This window comes from Canis lupus, chromosome 34 (assembly GCF_003254725.2).
Source record: "Canis lupus dingo isolate Sandy chromosome 34, ASM325472v2, whole genome shotgun sequence".
Lineage (NCBI taxonomy): Eukaryota > Metazoa > Chordata > Mammalia > Carnivora > Canidae > Canis > Canis lupus.
In genome coordinates, this window is record NC_064276.1 from 16688089 (window position 1) to 16712494 (window position 24406).

At 38.1% G+C, this 24406-nt stretch overlaps 1 protein-coding gene across 5 annotated transcripts in view; it reads left to right on the forward strand.

The window, feature by feature from the left end:
* YEATS2 (YEATS domain containing 2) overlaps nt 1-24406 on the forward strand; it is a 122630-nt gene that overhangs the window by 48011 nt on the left and 50213 nt on the right. For all 5 annotated transcript variants that reach the window (XR_004811824.2, XM_049105664.1, XM_025451321.3 and 2 more), the window contains exons 7-10: nt 4611-4772; nt 12633-12744; nt 17574-17618; nt 19972-20152. Coding sequence is in view for 4 of the 5 variants with exons in the window: in XM_049105664.1 (XP_048961621.1) it covers nt 4611-4772; nt 12633-12744; nt 17574-17618; nt 19972-20152 (500 nt within the window). In the remaining variant the exon portion in view is untranslated. The remainder of the gene's footprint in view (nt 1-4610; nt 4773-12632; nt 12745-17573; nt 17619-19971; nt 20153-24406) is intronic.

Below are 24406 nucleotides of genomic sequence, written 5' to 3' on the forward strand. Positions count from 1 at the left end.
ATAGAAAGAGCTAGATTGAAGTCACCAAGTATAAGTGTATTATTATCTAAGTATTTCTTCACTTTGGTTAATAATTGATATATTTGGCAGCTCCCACATTCGGGGCATATATATTGAGGATTGTTAAGTCCTCTTGTTGAATAGATCCTTTAAGTATGATATAGTGTCCCTCTTCATCTCTCACTACAGTCTTTGGGGTAAATTTTAGTTTATCTGATATAAGGATGGCTACCCCTGCTTTCTTTTGAGGACCATTCGAATGGTAAATGGTTCTCCAACCTTTTATTTTCAGGCTGTAGGTGTCCTTCTGTCTAAAATGAGTCTCTTGTAGACAGCAAATAGATGGGTCCTGCTTTTTTATCCAGTCTGAAACCCTGCGCCTTTTGATGGGGTCATTAAGCCCGTTCACGTTCAGAGTTACTATTGACAGATACGAGTTTAGTGTCATCATGATATCTATTCAGTCCTTGTTTTTGTGGACTGTTCCACTGAATTTCTTCTTAAAGGGGAATTTTAAGAGTGCCCCTTAAAATTTCTTGCAGAGCTGGTTTGGAGGTCACATATTCTTTTAGTTGCTGCCTGTCTTGGAAGCTCTTTATCTCTCCTTCCATTTTGAATGAGAGCCTTGCTGGATAAAGTATTCTTGGTTGCATGTTCTTCTCATTTAGGACCCTGAATATATCCTGCCAGCCCTTTCTGGCCTGCCAGGTCTCTGTGGAGAGGTCTGCTGTTACCCTAATACTCCTCCCCATAAAAGTCAGGGATTTCTTGTCTCTTGCTGCTTTAAGGATCTTCTCTTTATCTTTGGAATTTGCAAGCTTCACTATTAAATGTCGAGGTGTTGAACGGTTTTTATTGATTTTAGGGGGGGATCTCTCTATTTCCTGGATCTGAATGCCTGTTTCCCTTCCCAGATTAGGAAAGTTTTCAGCTAGAATTTGTTCAAATACATATTCTGGCCCTCTGTCCCTTTCGGCGCCCTCGGGAACCCCAATTAAACGTAGGTTTTTCTTTCTCAGGCTGTCGTTTATTTCCCTTAATCTATCTTCATGGTCTTTTAATTGTCTCTTTTTTCCTCAGTTTCCCTCTTTGCTATCAACTTGTCTTCTATGTCACTCACTCGTTCTTCCACCTCGTTAACCCTCGTCATTAGGACTTCTAGTTTGGATTGCATCTCATTCAATTGATTTTTAATTTCTGCCTGATTAGCTCCAAATTCTGCAGTCATGAAGTCTCTTGAGTCCTTTATGCTTTTTTCTAGAGCCACCAGTAGCTGTATAATAGTGCTTCTGAATTTGCTTTCTGACATTGAATTGTAATCCAGATTTTGTAACTCTGTGGGAGAGAGGACTGTTTCTGATTCTTTCTTTTGAGGTGAGGTTTTCCTTCTAGTCATTTTGCTCAGTGCAGAGTGGCCAAAAGCAAGTTGTATTGGGAAAAAGAGAAAAAGAGAGGAGAGAAAGAAGGAAAGAAAAGAGAAAGAGGAAAAAAAAGGGAAGAAAAAAAAAAGAAGAAAAAGAAAAAAAGGGGGTGGGGAAGGAAACAAATCAAAAAGCAAAAGCAAAGAAAAAAAAAAAAAAAGAACCACAGGGGAGTATCTTCTGATTCTGTGTACTTTAAGTCCCTTGGCTTCTCCTGGAAGTTGTCCGTCTAGCTGTTCTTCTGGGGGAGGGGCCTGTTGTGCTGATTTTCAGGTGTTAGCAGTTGGGGGAGCTGCTGTGCCCCTGCCTGGTGCAGGGCTCAGTGGGGGTTGTTTACCCCGTGAGGCCGCAGGAGGAACAGCCCCAGTGGCGGGGCCAGCTCTGGAAACCTGGATTCAGCTCTGGCAGGAACTCCGTCTGCAGGGCCTGGAGGCTCCGGGGCGGGGCCGCTGATCTGCTCAGCTCGGGGCAGGAGCGTCCTTGCTGTCCTGGGCCCTCCCGGCCTCTGCCTGCCCCGGGGGAGGCCGGATCCTGGGCTGTGTCCCGGCGCCCTGTGCTCCGGGGCCTGCGCTGTTGGATTCGCGCTCCCGGGCCGCGCAACCCCCTCCGGGGAGCCGCCCCCGAGCCCCTCCGAGCTGCTCCCGGGGCCGCGCAGCCCCCTCCGCACGGAACCTCTTCCTCTGCCCGAGCCCCCCCCCCACCCCGAGCTGCTCCCGGGCCGCGCAGCCCCCTCCGTGGAGCCGCCGCCCGAGCCCCTCCGAGCTGCTCCGGGTCCCGCCGTGCGCGCTGCAGCCCTTAGGGAGCTCGGCGCACTCTCCCGGGGCGCAGGTGTCTGTTACTGTCCCGGGGAGCCCGAGCGCATCCCCGCCCTCCTGGGTCCTGCTCCACCTCCCTGCGAGCCCCTTTCCGCTGGGAAGGTCGGTGCAGCTCCTGCTCCTCCGGGACGGGGCTCTCCTGTCCTGGGGACACTCGCCCCGGCCTCAGCCCGGCTCCTCGCGGGGCCCCTCCCCCTTGGAGGCCTTTGTTTCTTTACTTCTTTTTCCCCGTCTTCCTACCTTGATAGAAGCGCGAACTCTTCTCACTGTTGCATTCCAGGTGTTCTCTCTTTAATTCTCAGGCCGAATTCATAGATTTTCAGGATAATTTGAAGGTTTTCTAGGTAATTTGGTGGAGACAGGTGATTTGGGGACCCTACTCTTCCGCCATCTTGCTCCTCGCCTTTGAGCAATCTTGAGCAATGCGAGGATTTGGGACACCAACCTCCCTCACAGTTAAAAATCTACATAAGGGTGCCTGGATAGGGATCCCTGGGTGGCGCAGCGGTTTGGCGCCTGCCTTTGGCCCAGGGCGCGATCCTGGAGACCCGGGATCGAATCCCACGTCAGGCTCCCGGTGCATGGAGCCTGCTTCTCCCTCTGCCTGTGTCTCTGCCTCTCTCTCTCTCTCTGTGTCTCTCATGAATAAATAAATAAAATATAAAAAAAAGAATAGATGTTGAATTTTGTCAGGTGTTTTTTCTGCATCTGTTGAGGCAATCATATGGTTTTCATCTTTCATTTTATTAATGTATAGATTGATTTGCAGATGTTGAACCATCCTCACGTACCTGGAATAACTACCACTTGATCATCATGTGTAATCTTTTTTATGTACTATTGAATTCTGTTTGCTAATACTTTGTTGAGGATTTTTACATCTATGTTTATCAGGGATATTGGCCTGTGATTTTCTTGTAGTGTTGTCTGCTTTGAAATCAGGGTAATGCTGGCTTTGTGAAATTAATTTATAAGTGTTCCCTCCTATTTTTGGGGAAGAGTTTTAGAAAGAATTGTATCAATTCTTCAAATATTTGGCAGAGATCACCCTTTATGCCATCTGATCCTAGAATTTTCTTTGTTGGGATAACTTGATTACTGATTAAATCTCCTTACTAGTAATTGTTCTGTTCAGATTTTCTATTTCTTCATGATTCAGTCTCTGTAGCATGTATGTTTCTAGGAATTTATCCATTTCTTCTAGGTTGTCCAGTGTGTTGGCATATAATTGTTGATAGTGGTTTTTCCTTTTCTTTTTCGTAACAATTTATTTATTTATTTTTAAGATTCTATTTTTAGGTAATCTCTGCACCCACTGTGGGGCTCAAACCCACAACCCTGAGATCAAGAGTCACATGCTCTATCTACTGAGTCAGCTGGGTGACTGTCATAATTTATGATCCTTTGTATTTGCGGGATATTAGTTGTAATGTGTCCTCTTACCTGTTTATAATTTTATTTATTTGAGTCCTTTCTCTTTTTCCTTGGTAAGTCTAGCCAAAAGTTTGTCTATTTTGTTTACCTTTTCAGCAAAACAGCTCTTTAGTTTCTTTAATCTTTTTTCTTGTCTTTTTGTCTCCATTTGTTTTCACTCTCATCGTTGTTATTTCCTTCTTTCTACTAATTTTGGGCTTAGTTTGTTCTTTTTCTAGTTCCTTGTGGTGTAAAGTTAGATTGAGAGCCTTCTTAGGGTAGACATTTATTGCTATAAATTTCCTTCTTAAAACCTCGGGCTGTATCCCTTAAGTTTTAGTATGTCGTATTTCCATTTTCACTTGTTTTTTTTTTTTTTTTAAGATTTTATTTATTTATTCACGAGAGACACAGAGGGAGGCAGAGAAACAGGCAGAGGGAGAAACAGACTCCATGCAGGGAGCCCGATGTGGGACTCGATTCTGGGACTCCAGGATCACGCCCTGGACCGAAGGCAGGCGCTAAACCACTAAACCACTCAGGGATCCCCATTTTCACTTGTCTTAAGATAGTTTTTGATTTTGTCTTTGACTCATTGGTTGTATAGTAGCATGTTGTTTAATCTCCTATATTTGTGAATTCCCATTTGTTTTCTTGTAATTGATTTTTTTTCTTAAAGATTTTATTTATTTGTGAGAGACAGAGAGAGAGGGGTGGAGGAGAGAGAGGTAGAGACATAGGCAGAGGGAGAAGCAGGCTCCATGCAGGGAGCCTGATGTGGGACTCGATCCCAGGTCTCCAGGATCAGGCCCTGGGCTGAAGGCAGCGCTAAATCACTGAGCCACCCAGGCTGCCCATTTTTCTTATAATTTATTTTTAATCTTGTTTTAAGTAGGAGTTGTTTTGTTAGGTTTCTAAAGGAAAAAAAAGAATTCAAGTTTCTTCCTTTTTTCTCCTTTAGGTACATACCTCCTGATAAGAGAGAAGAAAATGACCAGTCAACCCATAAGTGGATGGTATATGTCCGAGGGTCTCGTAGAGAACCCAGCATTAATCATTTTGTCAAGAAAGTTTGGTTCTTTCTTCATCCCAGCTATAAACCAAATGACCTTGTGGAAGTTAGGTAAGCACAGTCAAGTTATTTAATTTAAGAAATAAAGATTTATTGAACTAGAAGAGTGATTTAACTTGAGAATGTTCCCTTTAATTATTATATTATTATTCATTTAACTTTGACTTTTAGGCACAATAGACATTTAACTATTGTTCCGTCTTGCAGATTATTGTCTCCCTGAAAAAGCATTATTTCCTCCTGTTAGAATTATTGGATTTTGCTCCCCCTGGAAATAGCTAAACTTTTTTATATAGAGATAAACATAAAAGTATTCTTGTTTTTTATGAATATCAGAATGTAATAGAATTAAACATTGGATTCTGACATTACAAAAATATTTAATGTTGAAAGTTCCCTATGATCTCATACTCTCAGAATTAACCCCAGTGATATTCTTCCTACATATATTAGCCTAGTATAGTAGTTGTTTGTTGTTCCACAAAGATGGAATGATTATGTATATGCTATTCTGAAATTTGTTTCATTTAGGTGTATTCTTTTTTTTAAAAAAATTGATTTATTTTAAAGATTTATTTATTTTTATCTTAGAGAGAGAGTGGGAATGTGTGTGTGGGCGTGGAGGGGGCTAGAGGGAGAGGAGAGAAAGAATCCCTAAGCAGACTCCCTGCTGAGCAGGGAGCCCAATGCAGGGCTCTGTCCCAAGACCCTGAGACTGTAACCTGAGGCAAAATCAGGAGTCAGATGCTTAACCAACTTAGCCGCCCAGGCACCCCATTTTTTTTTTTTTTAATTTATTTGAGAGAGAGATGGAGAGAGAGAGGGAGGGAGGGAGGGGGATATCACATGTGTGTGTGTGAGTTCGGGGTGAGGGAAGGGCAGAGGGAGAGGATCTCAAGCGGACTCTCTGCTGAGCATGGAGCTCAATGCAGGGCTTGATCTCACGACTCATGAGATAATGACTTAAGCCATCCAGGCTCACCTTATGTGTATTCTTTATATCTTTAAATGATGTTAAATATCACATATACATTCATTGTATGAATGAATTGTACAAGTAGTTTTGGTTTACTATCAGTGAAATTTCCTATATCCTCACCCCTCTTCAGAACATTCCCTCTACTAACTCTTTTAAGATTTTATTTATCTATTTTTTTTTTAATTTTTATTTATTTATGATAGTTACAGAGAGAGAGAGAGGCAGAGACACAGGCAGAGGGAGAAGCAGGCTCCATGCACTGGGAGCCTGATGTGGGATTCGATCCTGGATCTCCAGGATCGCGCCCTGGGCCAAAGGCAGGCGCCAAACCGCTGCGCCACCCAGGGATCCCAAGATTTTATTTATCTATTAGAGAGAGAGCATGAGCAAGGGGGAGAAGGAGAAGCAGACTTCCCACTGAGCAGGGAGCCCAATGTGGGATTTGGTCCCTGAACCCTGGGAACATGACTTAGGTCAAAGGCAGATGCTTAACCTACTGAGCCACTTAGGCATCATCCACTCCTGAGTCTTAAATAAAACATGACTATTTTCCGAGAACACTTTTCTGAGAACAGCTTTCAGGTGGCAGTTATCTTTTTCCTCTCACACCATGTACCATTGGTCTAGGCATGGGGTGTGTGTATTCGTTGCATGTATTTGTGGCATCTAGACCATCTTTTCCCTGTTTCTGCCTAAAAACTGTCCACTCCTTTGGAGCATCATGATCCTCCTTGTTGCAGACATCTGCTAATTTCCCAGTTACTCCCCTCTTTCAAAAACATTTTTAGCACCTATTGTCCTAATTTCCTCTTGATGTCATTCCTAAGGACTTTGACATTGATGTAGACAGTTCACCCAGAACTGATTTCTCAGTTCATTGATTTCCTCACTTTTATAATGAGGTTATTGTGGTAGTGATGTGCTGTAGAATCTAAGCTAAGGAGAGAAGGAAATTATATAAAGAGCAGTGAGAGGTAGTGAAAATTGATGTGGGTAAGAAGTAGAATTCCCAGTGAGTCAAAAAATAGTTGGATTAGGAATGGAGCTGGAAAGATAGGAATTGATAGATGGTCAGAAAATGAAATACTTGGAAATGGGACTTTTTTATCTTCATATGGATGATAGTTGTCCCAATATCCGTTTATCAGCTGATCCATCTTTTTCTTATATTTAATACTAAGTCCCATATAAGTATGGATCCAATGCTACACTCTATTAATATTTATTTATGTACCAATATTATACTGTTTAAATTGTTTTTGCTTTATAGCATATTCTATTTGGTAAGGTATGTTCCCCTGATTATTATTATTTTAAAAATTTTTTCTTGGCCGTTCTTGGGAATACATGTTATTCCAGATTCAGCTTTCAATGCATTTAAGGCTTTCTTTCACTGTTTAAAAAATTTCCTTCATTTTCTTGACATATTTCACTGGATGGAACCTCAGTAAAGTGTTTGCTATTCTGTTTTATCCCAGAAGTAGAGGTTAACTGGTAAAGAAGTAATTTCATTTTTAGGCTCTCAGTGTTGAAAAAACCATGTCTGTGATTTGGTTTAAATCTATACCTGATTCATGAAACCTTTCACAAATACACTCCGTAGCTCATCTAGTCTCTCCTGGAATTCCACTGGTGACTTAGATTTGTTTTCTTTGCTAGTTTGTCATCTTCACTCACAGGCATGTCTGCAGATATGCTTGTGTGTACATACACACACATACAGTGTAGCTATCTTACTAAAGGTCTGTTCTTTATCCTTTAAGACATAACTTAGAGTTACTTCTTCAGGTTACTTCAGAGGTTACTAAAATAAATAAATAAATAAATCTTTTAAAAGATGCTGTATCTATAAAAATATAAATAATAAAAAGAATATATGTTTTAGTGTCTAGATCAATGAATGATCTCCTTATTTGGTTAAAAAAATAAAGCACATTGTCTTAAGAAAATATTTTATTTTATTTATTTTTAAAAATATTTATTTGAATGAAAGAGCACACACAAGTTGGTGGGGAGGGGCAGAGGGGGAAGGAGAAGCATACTCCCTGCTGAGCAGGGAGCTTGACGTGGGGCTTGATCCCAGGACTTCACATCATGACCTGAGCTGAAGGTACTTAACTGACTGAGCCACCTGGGTACCCCAAATATTTTATTGATTGATTCTTTTTTTTTTTTAAGTTTATTTATTTAAGTAATTTCTACACCCAGTGTGGGACTCAAACATATGACCCAAGATCAAGAGTCAGATGTTCCACTAACTGAGCCAGTTAGGCTCCCCAAAACATTTTATTTCATATAAATCCTGTGAATAAATGAAAATATATTAATCATATTCTTATTGATGATAAACATCTAACTTAACCAAAAAATGGGATTAAAAACTCATTACAGGGATGCCTGGGTAGCTCAGTGGTTGAGTGTCTGCCGTCAGCTCAGGTCGTGATCCTGGGGTCTTGGACTTGAGTCCCAAATCAGAGTCCCTGCAGAGAGCCTGCTTCTCCCTCTGCCTATGTCTCTGCTTCTCTCTCTGTGTGTCTCATGCATAAATTAAAAAAAAATCTTTAAAGAAACAAAAAACTGAGTACATAAAATCCTTAATACTTCGTGATTCAAACCAGTGCCTATTTTTTCAGTTATCACTCCGAGAATTGTGATTTATAAAACACTAACTTTCCTTAAGTTGCATGAGAGTACCATGAGCTGATAATTAGGATGTGTTGTAATGGTCTGAGGAAAATCCAAGGAAAAAAGTCATATTGTTGCTCCTTTTCAAATTTCTCTTTCATTGTATACATTTGGAGTCTCTTCTGTTAATAGTAAATGAACTTTGTGAAATTTATGAATTTTCACATCATTAAAATAGCCTTTGATAGTTATTTTCTGTCTGGTTCGTGCCACTCTAACAGTATTGCATAAATTGGCTGTTATGACATATTTGAGCAGTTTTCACAACTTATCACATCATGACCACTTATCTTTTCCAAGGGCTGATTCTCCCATATGTTATTAACTACAAGGGTATGATTTTTTTTTTAAAGATTTTATCTATCTATCTGTCTGTCTATCTATCTATTTATGAGAGACACAGAGAGAGGCAGAGACACAGGCAGAGGGAGAAGCAGGCTCCATGCAGGGAGCCTGACAATGGGATTTGATTCCGAGTCTCCAGAATCACACCCTGGGCTGAAGGCGGCGCTAAACCGCTGGGCCACTGGGGCTGCCCAAGGTTATGATTTTTAAATAGGATTTTAAAAGACTTCCTTGGTTGTATGCTTCTGGTGTTTAAAACTGGAGAAATAATTTGTTATGATTAACCATATTCTGCTTTTATAGCAAACATAAGGTATTTAAGTCTATTATTATACTTATTAATTTACATATATTTCTCCTTGACTAGTTTCAAAGCTTCTTGATGTTTGGGATCTTTTCTGATTTGTCTTTATATCTCCAAAATCTAGCAGTGCCTAGCATATAGTTAATGCTCATTTCACATTGAGTGAAATGATCATTTCATGTTGAATTCATGGTGTGGGCCATCCCATTAGTAGAAGGTTGTGTTTGTTTGGAAGTTTTTAATTTTATTGAGCAAAGATGTAACTTTCTTTAACTTCTAAACAATCTTGCATATGCCTTGTGACACCATATAGAGTCATTATAATCTCTTTTCATGTACCTATTATTCAGATTTTTTTTTGAAAGCAACTGTTGGGATCCCTGGGTGGCGCAGTGGTTTGGCTCCTGCCTTTGGCCCAGGGCGCGATCCTGGAGACCCGGGATCGAATCCCACGTCGGGCTCCCGGTGCATGGAGCCTGCTTCTCCCTCTGCCTGTGTCTCTGCCTCATTCTCTCTCTCTCTCTCTCTGTGACTATCACAAATAAATAAAAATTAAAAAATAAAAAATAAAAAAATAAAAAAAAAATGAAAGCAACTGTTGTGTCTCTTCCAGGCTTTAAGCCAAATACATTTGTTTTAGTTGTCACTCATGTGACTTTGTTTTGTGTTCCTTTGCCACCTAGGTTATAATCTCTGATATGTTCCAGCTTGTCTGTATTCTTCTTAAAATATTCTTCTTAGAAGTGAACTTTAAATTTCAGGTATGGTGAAACCAAGATCAGAACATTAACATGTACCCTACATTTAATTATAACTCTTTAGTTCTTTACAAGGATCTGAAGATGTTTCTTGTGTTGGATATCTAAAGTAGTTTGTTGAGTAGGGGAGACCTTTTGTAGGTGCTTTGAAACTTGGGGTTAATCTTATTTCTAGATCAAAGCAAATATGTGTTCCTCTTATACTCTGAATTTTCTTATCACAGCACATTACCTGATGAAGAGCATGGGCAGGTTCTGTTCTTATAGAAGCATTTTTTTTTTTTTTTTTTTTTACATTTGATTCCGTTGCCATGGCCGCCTTCCTAAAGGCTCTGATTGTAAACTTTGCTTTGAGGTACAAAATAGTCACTAAATGTATTCTAGGCCCAGAACTCGATACAGAGATTGCAAAAATGAATAACACATGGTTTCTTCCTTTGAGAAATTTGGTAGAATATTCTGGTCCTTGGTCTCTTGGGCTAGGTCCCCAAGAGAATGTACTCATGAGCTTATTCAAGATGTTTGTTTCATTCAGGTTGAATGTAGGAATTCTCTAGAGCTGCGCTGTCCAATAGAAATATACTGTGACCCTCATAAGTAATTTAAAACTTTGTAATGGTCACATTAGAAATGTAGTCTTATGCTGCTTTATTACAAGTAGAGTAGACTTGCTCTACCCTACATTCTGACCACATCTAGCCATACTATTGAGCATCTGGGAGGAGAGTCGTCTGGATAGTCTGGAGATCTAACACCACAGGGATGTGGATTGGCTACAAGTTAAAGCGTGGAGTGTCCTGGATCCTATTGCCTGAGTTTGATCTCAGCCCTACTACTTATTTGCTGTGTGACCTAGGGCAAGTCAGTTAGGGGAATGTTTTCTAGTTTTTTGAAGGTCATGTGGAGGAAGAATTTGTGATTGCAGAAGGCATATAGTGGAACTAACATGCTGGAGGAAGATGAAATGTTTTTATAACAGCTGTTCAGAAATATAGTAGAGAGCTTTATTAAGTAGTAAGTTTTTTGGGTCACTAGAAGTGATTGAAAGACTGGTTGGCATTTGAATTAGGTGGGTAAGGAAGGAGTTGTACCCCTTGCTGTATTTCTAGTAGAGCCATTTTCTTTAGCCCAGTATTCTGTAGTTTTTCCTTCTTGGTTATTGATACATTTCACCTTCTGTGAATTCACAGAGGAATTCTGTGAGGAATCCAGAAGTAAAAAAGTCTGGGGAAGGAAGTCCTTTTTTGTGTGAAATACATGTATCTTTTTGAAGTTTAACGTTTCCGTAGGTGATGTCTTTTGGTAAGTTCTAACCTCCTTTTTTGCTTTCAAAAATATAGTTAGGGAGAAATTTCCTGTTAAAAGCATTGTTCCTTTTTCCTGTCCTTTATGTTATCTGTCTGTCTACTCTGGCAGTAGTCCTTCCTGTTCATTCACTAGAGTTTAGCCAATGTACATAAATTGAGGAACATAGCTAATTTGCTATATCCGTTGTAAGAGAAATCCGGCATACAAACAGTATGATTGACGTATATTGCAAAATGAATTTAGGCTATCTACTTTACTGGAATTTAAATGACATGTTATCAGTAGAACTTTAATTTTTCTTCTAAAGTTCATCATGCCTCTAGGCCCCATTGCATCCTTTTTCAAATTACAGTCTCAAGTCGACCTTCTCATTTGATCCTAAGCCTGTCTTTTAATTTCTGTCTGACCTATGCCAATGTCATGGCTACCTCTCTTACTAACTCAGTGGGTGGGTGTTCAGCTAGTTTATCCCATCCAGGGCACTTTAGTTTTCTTTGCTTTCTTTTCTGTCTGGCTACTCTTGTACTCAGGGATTTTTCCTGTTGTGAGCCCCTTCTGGTAACCTCTGGCTCTTGATAATTTCAGATCTTTTAGACTCCTCTCAGGTTGTCTCCTTGGACTCTGCCCTTACTGAATTCATGTTGTCTTTTAGTTTTGCAAAAGCGTATCCTGTTGAATGTTTCTTCCTCCCTACCATCTTGGCATCTTCTTTCATTTCAATAATTCCAAGCCAGTGATTCATAATGAACATTTTCATTTTAAAGCATTCTCTCTCCCCCATTAACTTAAACCATATTGTTTTTTAGTACATGAAGTTCTCAGTTAAATTAAAAAAAAAAATTTTTATGGAAAATTCCAGACATACTCAGAAGTAGAGTATCTTGAGCTCTTCTATACCCAACATCAATTAACAATTTGCTAGTCTTTTATCAACTTTCCTTTTTCTTCACTTCACAAATTATATTTTGACTGAAAATTCTCTAGTTCAGTTAGCATTCCTGCACATTCCTCCTCTATCCACTAAAATCGTAGTCACTGCTTAGGGAAGAGCATATGGTGAACATATGATCTTTTAAGTCTTATTAGTGGATAATTTCAAATAAATTCTCAGTTTTAGTTTGAGCATTTGTGATTTATTCTGTTTTTGCCAGTGTGGAGGAATAAATATGAGTGTCTAGGGTAGGGAACATATACCTCATAGCTGGTGTCTATCAAGTAGCAGTTAAGGATTCTGGCTTCTAATATGTGACATCCATCATATCACCTTAGTTCCCTGCCTGTGAAAATAATATACAGTATATGCTGTAAGTGTCTTAGCTCTAAGTATTTAGTAATTGAAAGTTTAATGTAGGTTTGAGTTCAACATTTCTTTTAGCATTTTAGCAAAATTGAGCATATTGATTGAACTTCAAATGAGGAAATGTAAATGTTAGAGGTTGTGAATTTCTAATTTACCCAGTATGAGAAAACATTCCCTCTCTAGAATGAGAGCATGACTATAGCTTAATGTGTTAATATGTGCTTTTCTCTAGAGAGCCTCCTTTTCACCTGACCAGAAGAGGCTGGGGTGAGTTTCCTGTCAGAGTTCAAGTTCACTTTAAGGACAGCCAGAACAAGCGGATAGATATCATACATAATCTGAAGGTATTGTAACAAAACATTGCTCCCCCAAAATGAAGCACCTCTTTTCATCTGGTTACTTCAAGGCGTGGGTTAGGCCTTCTGAGAGAAGTGGCCAAGATTAAGAGGATTAGTCTTTTTGATTGTGTTATGCAGACTGCTACAGTACTCCTTTGGGGTTCTCTGAAGGTTGGGGAAAAGGTTGCGTTATATTAGAATGTATATTCTTTGAAAAGATGAACTGGTCAGATCAGAAGACTTGAATCTCTTATCAAAGCTCACTGTTAACTGTGTTACCTGAGACTGGGTGACTAAACTCTTTCAAAAAAGAAATCTGTTTACTTTTCTGTAAAATGAGGCAAATAATAAGCCTCATTTATTTATCTCCTAAGGATATAGATGTTTATCTTATAAGGATAAAGACAGAAGTGAACATGTTTTAGAAAATTGAAAGTACTATACAAAGTTGTAATTCTTTTGATTTATATTTTAAGAAATTCATTGGTATCCATATGATTTATTATGCAGACATTTTAAGTTTTATGAAGTGTTTTCTATACATGGGGAAAAACTACCAGTTATAGTAAGTGAAAAGCACAGAGTACAGAACTGTTATGTATAGTATGAAGTCAACTGTGATTTTTAGATAGGTGGAAAAAACAGAAAAGAAATATACCAAAATGTTGGAGGAATTGAAGTAATGATATTGTAGGCAATTTCTTGTGCCCTATTGTCTGTTTTCTTCCTTCTAATTTTCTATAATAAACATGTTTAACTTTTATAATTGAAAGATCATTTTTAAAATGTTTTCCTACTTCCTCTCTATATCGTCTCATAAGATAAATTTCTAATATTAAATTTACCCCAAAGTGCTCTTACGTTGTGATTTACCGCATTGTTTCCATTAATGGCTCAAAATTGAACTAAATGAATCTTAGTACATCTGCAGAATTCCCATTTTGCTCCCTTTGTTCTACAAATACAAGTTTTTCAACCTTAAGGCTGAAATTTGCCCTCCATTGGTGATCGACATCACTGCTTAACTTTGCGTTTAAGTTATTTTTTAGAGATTACTCTAAGACTAGATTGCTTTATGACCTCAGAGAAGAACTGGCACAAAATAAAGAATATATACACACATTGTTCAGAGTGGCAGGATATGATCCCACTTAATTAGAGGAAGGTCTAAAATACTTTGCTTTCTGTCTTATTTTAAACACTGTACATACCATCTTCTATCACACTGGGCCCAGCCCTAATTTCTAAAATAAAAGGAATTGTTTCCATAGTTCTCATACTATTGTCCATATCACTTAAGAGTTCCTGGTGGAAGATTGAGACACAATGATTTATTTATTTAAGCAATCTCTACACCCAACATGGAGCTCAAACTCATGATCCTGAGATCAAGAACAGTAGAGCATGCTCTACTGACTGAGCCAGCCAGGTGCCTCAAGACACACTGTTTTAGAATGACAGTATTTAAACATTCTTATCAGCTTTTTTGGAAAGCTTAATTTTACTGTTTGTTATGTGTTGATTGGCCTTGAGGCTTAAACACCTGTGTTGTAATTATGTGATCTTGTTTGTACCAGAGTATTCTTTGGCCTGTTATTTCTATGTTAACTTTCAGAGCCATCTTGGATTCTTGTCTCTTTGATCCAAATATTTGTTCAGTTGCTGTTATTCTTCATCATTGTTCTTACCCTTCCCACTCTTGCTTAGGTCATTATTTCACTGTCTCCTCATTAGCTTATTTCATTCTAATCTATCTGCTTTACCCTCCATCCATTCTGCACACCATCATCTAGTTAGTAAGGAGAACCATTATGCTATTCCTCTCAGAAAAGCATTCATTGAATTCCCTTTACTCAAGTTCAGACTTCGCTGCCTACTGTTCAGGACTTTTCACATTTTGACTCAAGACATTTTCCCTGAATTATCTCCTGCTAATCCTGTACATGGATACCCCATTCCAGCCAGGTCACTTATTCGTGTCCCAGAAATGCCATGGGCCTTCTTTTCTTGCATCTTTCTTTTATGCTTTTGCCCTCCTAGAATGCCTGTTTGAATTCTTTCCATTCTTCAAGTTCAAGTTCCTGTGTACTTTTCCTGACTATTTAAGCACATAGTGACCTCTATCTAGTCTGAAATGCTGAAATACTTAACAATCTATATTTGATACTTACAATTCCATTAAATACTAAATACTCAAGTGTTAGAAGTATGTACAATTTAAAGTTCCCAGAATGTATGAAATTCCCACATCCTGCATCCTTGATCAGCCATCACCATGGAGCACAGTAATTTCCAAAACAACCCATTTATCCGTTTAGAAAATAAACTTTTGAAAGGCTCTTTCATGAAGAAACTGTGCTTTTTTTTTTTTTTTTTTTTTTTTAAACCTTGATCTTATTTGTCCTACTTTGATTTCTGGAATAACACAGGACAGGACTTTGTTTTATTTTATAAGAACCCTAAAAATGTTTAATGACCTTAGGAGAGCCTTTATGTCTCTCCTTAAGTCATCTCTAGGCGGAGCCTGTTCTTAGAAAATTCCTTGTATGCTGTGCTTTCTATTTCTAGTTCCTCTTGCCATTTTGGTAATAGTTCTATTTTATCAATGTCTCCCTTAAAGTATGGTTCCAAGAATGAAACACGTAGGCCAGTGCACATTACAGAGAGACTATTATTTCCATGCTCTGGAGAATATGAAAATGGATGTAGCCTATAATTGCCTTTTAACAGTCATACTGTTGGCTGAGGTTTAAGTATTAGAACTCTAGATCTCTTCCATGGAACTAGTATGAATTCACCCTGCTTTGTCTTTCTAAAGTTGCGAAACTAGATCCCATGACTGAGTAGTCATGTCTGTGTTGGCTGCTAAGGAATTCAGCCAGACTTGAAATCTACTTTTTTCCAAGTCCTAGAGTTTTCTATATACTATTAGTAAATCATCTTTCCTTTTTGCCCAGCTGTATAGTTTTTCCCCTATTAATCTTACTATGTAGTGTTTATATTAATAAGTTCCACAGATCTTTTTTTAATTTTTAATGTTAGAATGCTTTATTGCTTCAAAGCAAAAATACTGCCAAATAACAAATTGTTTATGCTAAACAAGACTTTTTTGATTTTCATTTTTATTGAAATATAGTTGACATATAGTGTTATGTTAGTTACAGGTATATAGTATAATTTAATTACACATTATGCAATGCTCAACTTGATATGTGTAGTCACCATAACAAAGTTACTGTAGTATTATTGACTATTTCCTATGAGATACTTTTCATCCCTGTGACTTATTATATAACTGGCAATTTGTACCTCTTAATCACCTTCACTTACTTTGCCCAAGACCCTACCCCTGTCCTCTCTGGCATCTACCAGTTTGTTGTGTGTGTGTATAAGTCTGTTCCTGGTTTTTGTTTGTTGGTTCATTTGTTTTGTTTTTCAGATTCTACATATGAGAATTTGTCTTTCTCTGACTGAATTCACTTAGCACAACAGCCTCTAGGTCCATCCATATTGTTCAGATGGCAAGATTTCATTCTTTTTTATGGCTGAGTAATATTTGTGTGTGTGTGTGTGTGTGTGTGTGTGTGTATGTATACAGATCTTTTTTAATAAAAATGATAGAATATAAATAAAATATAGGAATAAGAAGTTAGCCTCTTTCTAAGTGTAGATTTTATTTATATTATTTTTATTCCTTTAGGTTATACTTTTTTCTTTCCTCTAAAATAAATCATCCATGATGCTAATACATTGGAAGTGATTATTAACATTGCCTATATCACTAAATTTTTCTTCCTTCTTTTCAGAAATGTTTAGTAAAATGTCTTCTTAAGTATATAATTGTGTTTTCACACTGTATATTTATTTTTATAGCCCATCTTTTTGTTTTAAAAATGATTTTATTTTATTATTTATTTATTTTTGAGAGGGAGAGAGAAAATCTTAAGCAAGCTACATATTCACTATGGAGCCCAAGTTGGGGCTTGATCTCACAACCCTGAGGTCATGACCTGAGCCAAAATCAAGAATCAGACCCTTAACTGACTGAGCCACCCAGCGGCTCCTAAAAAAAAAAAAAAAAAGTGATTTTATTTTTTAAGTAATCTCTAAACCCAACATGGGGCTCACACGCACAACCCCGAGGTTGAGAGTCACATGCTTTCCCAACTGAGCCAGTCAGATGCCCCCATAGTTTGTCTTTTAAGATATTCTTTACATTATCTTTGTAAACATCTAAGTGGCTACGTAATACTTCAGAGTTGATGGCTCAAGATTTACTTAAGCATTCCTCTCTTGATGGACATTTTCAGTTTGTGGTTATAGATAGTGCTGTAGTATACATCTTTTTTTTTTTAATTAATTTTTTGTTTTATTTATTTACTTATGATAGTCACAGAGAGAGAGAGAGGCAGAGACACAGGCAGAGGGAGAAGCAGGCTCCATGCACCGGGAGCCCAATATGGGATTCGATCCCGGGTCTCCAGGATCGCGCCCTGGGCCAAAGGCAGGCGCCAAACCGCTGCGCCACCCAGGGATCCCAGTATACATCTTTTTGTGTAAAATTTCTTCCAGTTTTAGATTGCCCTTAGAATGTTTTTACTAATGTATAGTTTATATTAAAAGTATAATACCTATCTGTTTGATGTTTATTAATTTTACTCATTTCCTTCAATTAAGAGGGTTTTATTGAAGTGATGAATTGATAGTTTATATTACGAAAAAGTAAATTCTGTGTTATGAAGACTTGTGGTAAAAGGGTACTTAGATGAGATTGTATCCTAAGATTTATAAGTATGCCAAGTGAAACTTTGCACTCTTCTTTTGTCTTTCAATAGCTGGATAGAACTTACACTGGCTTGCAGACTCTTGGAGCAGAGACGGTAGGTTTTTTCCTATAGTACTATTTGGGAATAAGTAGAATGAAAATTGATTTTCATTCTTTCTTAGGAGAAAAAGTGAGTGCTTAATTTTTTTTAAAGTTTGCCTTCCCCTTTTTAATTTGAAAAAATGATAAAATGCACTCAAAATTTAACAATTTTTAATTGTACAGTTAAGAAGTATTGAATATATTCACTTTTTTGTGCAGCTATTGCCACCATCCATCTCCAAAACTCTTTTTCATCTCGGAAAATTGAAGCAGTATCCATTTACAATAACTTCCATTCTCCTCTCCCTCAGCCCCTGGCAGCTACCCTTCTACTTTCTGTCACAATGACTTTTTGACTACTCCAGGTACCATATAAGTGGAATTATACACTGTGGGGGTTTTTTTGGTTGTCGTTGCTATATTTTACTTAGCATAATGTTCTCAAGATTCATCTATGTTGTAGCATGCATCAGAACTTCCTTCCTAAAAAAGACTGAATAATACTCCATTGTATGTATGTACCACATTTTATTTATTTACCTGTCAGTGAATACTTGAGTTGCTTGCATCTTCTGGCTGTTGTGAATAATCTTGCCAAGAACATTGATGTACAGGTATTTGAGTCTGTGCTTTCAGTTCTTTTGGGTATATACCCAAGAAAGTGGAATTGCTGGATGATATAGTAGTAAATTAGTTAGTTATTTTTATGTAATCTCTACAACCCAGCACAGGGCTCAAACCCACAACCCCAAGACCAAGAGTCACACGCTCCACCAACTAAGCCAGTCTTGTGCCCCATGGTAGTTCTGTTTTTAATTTTTGAGGGGCTGCCACACTGTTTCTATAGCAGCTGCACCATTTTACACTCCTACAAACAGTGCACAAGAGTTCCAGTTTCTCCATATCTTTGTCAACACTTAATTGTTTTCTGTTTTTTTACTAGTAGCCAAACTAATGAGCATGAGGTGGTATTTCATTGTGGTTTTGGTTTGCATTTCCTTAATGATAACTGGTGTTTAGTATCTTTTCATGTGTTTATTGGCTATTTGTGATTCATCTTTGGAGAAATGTCTAGTCAGATCCTTTGCCCATGTGTGAATCGTGCGTTTGGTTTTTTGTTGTTGAGTTTTAGGAGTTCTCTTTATATTCCTGACATTCATATCTTATCAGATCATTCTGTGGGTTGCCTTTTCACTCTGCTCATTGTGTCCTTTGATGTACAGAAGTTTTTAATTTTGATGTCCCATTTATGTATTTTTTCTTTGGTTGCCTGTGCTTTTTGTGTCACATCCAAAAAATCATTGTCAAATTCATTGCCATGAAGCTTTGCCCTATATTTCCTTCTAAGAGTTTTATTGTGTTAGCTCTTCTGTTTGGGTCTTTGATCCATTTTGAGTTAATTTTTGTAAATGGTGTGAGGTAAAGGTCCACCTTCATTCTAATGCATATGGATACCCAGTTTTCCCAGTACCAGTTGTTGAAAAGACTTTTTCCCAATGATCTTGGCACTCTTGTCAACAATAATTTGACCACCTGTACGAGGGGGGCATTTTATTCTAGTGGTCTCTATATTTTCTCAATGCCAGTACCACACTGTTTTGATTACTATAGTTTTGTAAAAAGTTTTGAAGTCAGGAAATGAGACCTTCAGCTTTGTTTTCCTTTCCCATATACCTCCTCCCAGCTTTTTTTTTTTTTTTGTATTCATGATATATCAGCAGTAGTTATTATAGTTAGAGTTAACAAGTTAAAGCTTATTCTGTTTAGGGAAATATGCTGTGTTGTATCAAAAGATATTTATTGAACATATACCACATATTAGATTCTGGTCCTGGTACTGGGGATACAGAGGTGAATAAGATAACTACTGCTTTTAAGGACTTATATTCTTGGTTGTGTTGAAAATGGGGAGAAGGTATATAGTAAATAAAAGCAAATGAGATAGTTTCACTTAAAATAAGTGCTATAAAGAAAAGAGTAGCTAGAGGACAAAAGGGTTGTTGCTTTAGCTAGATTGGTTAGAGAAGGTGTCTCTGAGAAGGTGACATTTGATTGAGACCTAATGATGACAAAGAGGTAGTCATGGAAAGATTTGGGTAAGAGTGGGAAAGAATGTTCTAAGACATAGAAACAGCAAATGGAAAGGCCCCAATTATATGATTGGTTTCACTCAGTTATCTGTCTGTGAAACCAAACTAGATTACATTCTGGGTTAAGTCCTTTAGTTCTTAGATTGAAATTGCTTTTGAAGTATGATTAGAAATTATTTGTCACATCTCTTAGAGAACCATGTTCTTGGACAGGTTTGGGGGTTTCTGAGACATTGATGATGGATTCATGAGCCCGATTGTTGCCTGATTGTGTAGGTAGTGGATGTTGAGCTCCACCGACATTCTCTTGGAGAAGATTCCATTTATCCTCAGTCCTCCGAGTCAGACATCTCTGATGCCCCACCATCTTTGCCTTTGACCATTCCAGCCCCAGTGAAAGCTTCCTCACCGATAAAGCAGTCACATGAGCCAGTACCTGATACATGTGTGGAGAAAGGTAATATATTTTTCCTTGTATGGAAATGAATTTTTCCTTGTACAGAGGAGTCACTTTCTGGGGCATTCCTTTCTCTCATTTGCATAAATACCTTGAACTGCTGCCTATAGAGATTTAAGAATGTATGGAAAATAAATTTTCCATAAGTAGACATGCTGCATCTACTATATAGTCCAGATATGAAAATAGCCAAATTTTTTTCTTCTTAGAAGTTTCTTTCATGAAGTTCTTCTGACATTTTATAGAACATTAAACTCACAAAAAGGCATTAAATGCTTATTTTTTTATGATTGTAATGGTTTCTTCTAATATGTTACAGGAAGACTTTTTGGTTTGGTTCTTAATTGTGTGAACAAGAAACTGAATACTAAGTATCTAAGCTTATTTAAAATATAACATAACAGGGCGCCTGGGTGACTCAGTTGGTTAAATGTCTGCCTTCGGCTCAGGTAATGATCCCAGAGTCCTGGGATCGAGCCCTGTATCAGGCTCCCTGCTCAGTGGGGAATCTGCTTCTCCCTGTTCCTCTGCTTTTCCACCACTCTCCCAGGCTTGTGCTCCTCTCTCCCTCTCTTGGTCATTCTCTCTCTCAAATAAATGATAAAGTCTTTAAAAATAAAATATAATGGACACCACAGAAATACAAAGGATTATGAGAATACTATGAAAAATTATATGCCAACATATTGGACAACCTAGACAAAATGGATAAATTCCTAAAAAAACATATACCCTCCCAAAACTGAATCAGGAAGCCGTGCCAAATTTGAACAGACCAATTACCATCAATGAAATTGAATCAGTACAAAAAATTCCTGGGGTCCCTGAATAGCTCAGTTGGTTGAGCATCCGACTTGATTTCAGCTCAGGTTGTGAGCTCATGGTCGTGACATCAAGCCCGGTATTGGGCTCTGCACTCAGCAGGGAGTCTGCTTGAGATTTTCTCTCCTTCTGTCCTTCCCCCTACTTGCATGCATGTACACACATACTCTCTTTCTTTCTCAAAACAAACAAACAAACAAACCAAACACAACACACCTCTCAACAGAAGTCCAGAACTAGATGGTTTCACAGGTGAATTCTACCAAACATTTAAAGAAGAGTTAATACCTATTCTTTTCAAATTATTCTAAAAAACAGAAGAGAAAGGAAAGCTTCCTAATTCATTCTGTGAGGCCAGCATTACTCTGATACTGAAACCAGATAGACACTACAAAAAAAGAGAACTATAGGCCAATATCTCTGATGAACATAGATGGAAAAAATCCTCAACAAAATAGCTAACTGAATCCAATAGCAAATTTAAAAAATCATTTGCTATGATCAAATGGGATTTATTCCTGGGATGCAAGCATGGTTCAGTATTCCCAAATCGATCAAGATGATATATCACATTAATAAGAGAAAAGATTGAAAGCTATTTCAATAGATGCAGGAAAAGCATTTCACAAAGTACACCATTCCTGGTAAAAACCTTTAACAAAGTAAGTTTAAAGGAACATACCTTGACCTAATAAAGGCTGTATATGAAAACTCACAACTAACGTCATACTCCATTCTCTCAAGGTTAGGAACAAGACAGGGATGTCTATTTTCACTGCTTTTATTCAACGTAGTACTGGAAGCCAGAGCCATAGCAATTAGACAAGAAAAAGAAATAAAAGGTATCCACATTGGTAAGGAAGAAGTAAAACTGTCACTATTTGCAGATGACATGATACTCTGTATAGAAAACCCTAGAGACTCCACCAAGAAACTACTAGAATTGATAAATGAATTCAGTAAGGTCACAGGATACAAAATCAATGTACAGAAATCTGTTGCATTTCTATACAGTAATAAATAAACAGCAGAAAGAGAAATAATCACATTTATTATAATTGTACCAAAAAGAATAAAATACCTGGGAGTAAACTTAATCAAGGAAGTGAAAGATTTATACTCTGAAAACTATAAAACATTGATGAAAGAAATTGAAGGTGACACAAACAAATGGGAAGGTATTCCATACTCAGAGATTGGAAGAACAAATATTTGTTAACCTGTCCAGACTACTCATAGCAATCTTAGATTTAATGTAATCCCTGTCAAGATACCAACAGCATTTTTCACAGAATGAGAACAGACAGTTGTAAAATTTGTATGGAACCACAAAAGATCCTGAGGGGCACCCGAGTGGTGCAGTTGGTTGAGCCTCTGACTCTTGGTTTTGGCTCGGGTCATGGTCTCAGGGTCATGAGATTGAGCCCTGCATTGGGCTCCCCACTCAACAGAGTCGGCTTGGGATTCTCTCTTCCTCTCCTTCTGTCCTTCCTTCTTGTGCTTTCTCTCTTTCTAAAATAAATAAGATCAATCTTGGTTTGTTTGTTTGTTTTTAATGATTTTATTTATTTATTTTTTCTAAAGATTCATTCATTCATTCATTCATTCATTCATTCATTCATTCATTCATTTATTTATGATAAACATAGAGAGAGAAGCAGAGACACAGGCAGAGGGAGAAGCAGGCTCCATTCCGGGAGCCCGACGTGGGACTCGATCCCGGGACTCCAGGATCGCGCCCTAGGCCAAAGGCAGGCGCTAAACCACTGAGCCACCCAGGGATCCCCTGATTTTATTTATTTTAGGGAGAGAGACCGTGTGTGAGCAGGGGGCTGGAGGGAGAAAGAGAGCAAGAATCTCATGCAGATTCCTCAGTGAGTGCAGAGTCCAGTGCAGGGCTTGATTCCATGACCTTGAAATCATGACCTGAGCTGAAATCAAGAGGTTTTTTTTTTGTTTTTGTTTTTTTTAATTTTATTTATTTATTCATGAAAGACATGGAGAGAGAGGCAGAGACACAGGCAGAGGGAGAAGCAGACTCCATGCAGGGAACCTGATGTGGGACTCGATCCGGGGTCTCCAGGATCAGGCCCTGGGCCAAAGGCAGGCGCCAAACCGCTGAGCCACCCAGGGATCCCTGAAATCAAGAGTTGAACGCTTAACTGGGTGAGCCATCCAGGCGCCCAATAAATAAGACATATCTTAAAGGGAGAAAAAAAAAAAAAAACCAAAACTAAATAGCCAAAGAAGTCTTGAAAAAGAAAAAACTGGAGATATCAAAATTCCAGATTTCAAGATAATACAAAGCTATAGTAATCAAAACAGTATGCTGTGGTATTGACACAGAAAAAGACATGTAGATCAGTGGAACAGAATAGAAGACCCAGAAATAAACCCATGCTTATATGGTCACTTAATCTTCAACAAAGGAGGAGAGAATATGCAATGGGAAAAAGTCTTTTCAACAAATGGTTTTGGGAAAATTGAACAGCAGCATGCAAAAGTATGAAACTGGGCCATTTTGTTATACCATACACAAAAATAAACTCAAGATGGGTTAAAGATCTAAACGTGAAACCTGAAACCATAAAAATTTTAGTAGAGATTCTAGGCAATAATTTCTGTGACATCAACAGTAGTTGATCTACTAGAAAAGTAACACTTTTCTAGATACATCTCCCAAGGTAAGGGAAACAAATATCAACTACTGGGACTACATCAAAATAAAAAGCTTCGGCACAGCAAAAGAAAAAATCAACAAAACTAAAAGAGTCTGTTGGATGGGGGAAGATATGACATACCTAAAATATATGAAGAACTTTTTTTTTTTTAAGATTTTATTTATTTACTCATGAGAGACACACAGAGAGAGGTAGCAGAGACATAGGCAGGGAGCCCGATGTGGGACTCGATCCGGGGTCCCCAGGATCACGCCCTGGGCTGAAGGCAGCGCTAAACTGCTGAGCCACCTGGGCTGCCCATATGAAGAACTTCTATAACTCAACACCAAAAAACAAATAATCCAATTAAAAATATAGGCAGAAGACATGAACAGACATTTCTCAAAGAAGACATACTGATGGTCAACACACATGAAAAGATGCACAACATAACCCATCATCAGGGAAATGCAAATCAAAACCTGCAAATGAGATGCCACCTCACACCTATCAGAATGACTAAAATAAAAAACATAGGAAAGAGCTGGTGTTGATGAGGATGTGGAGAAAAGGGAACCCTTGTACACGTGGGTGGAAATGCAAACTGGTGCAGCCACTGTGGAACACAGTGTATGGGTTCCTCAAAAAATTAAAAATAGAAGTACTATATGTGTGATACAATAATTCCACTACTGGGTATTTACCCAAAGAATACAGAAACATGAATTCAAAAAGATACACGCACCCTTATGTTTATTGCAGCATTATTTAC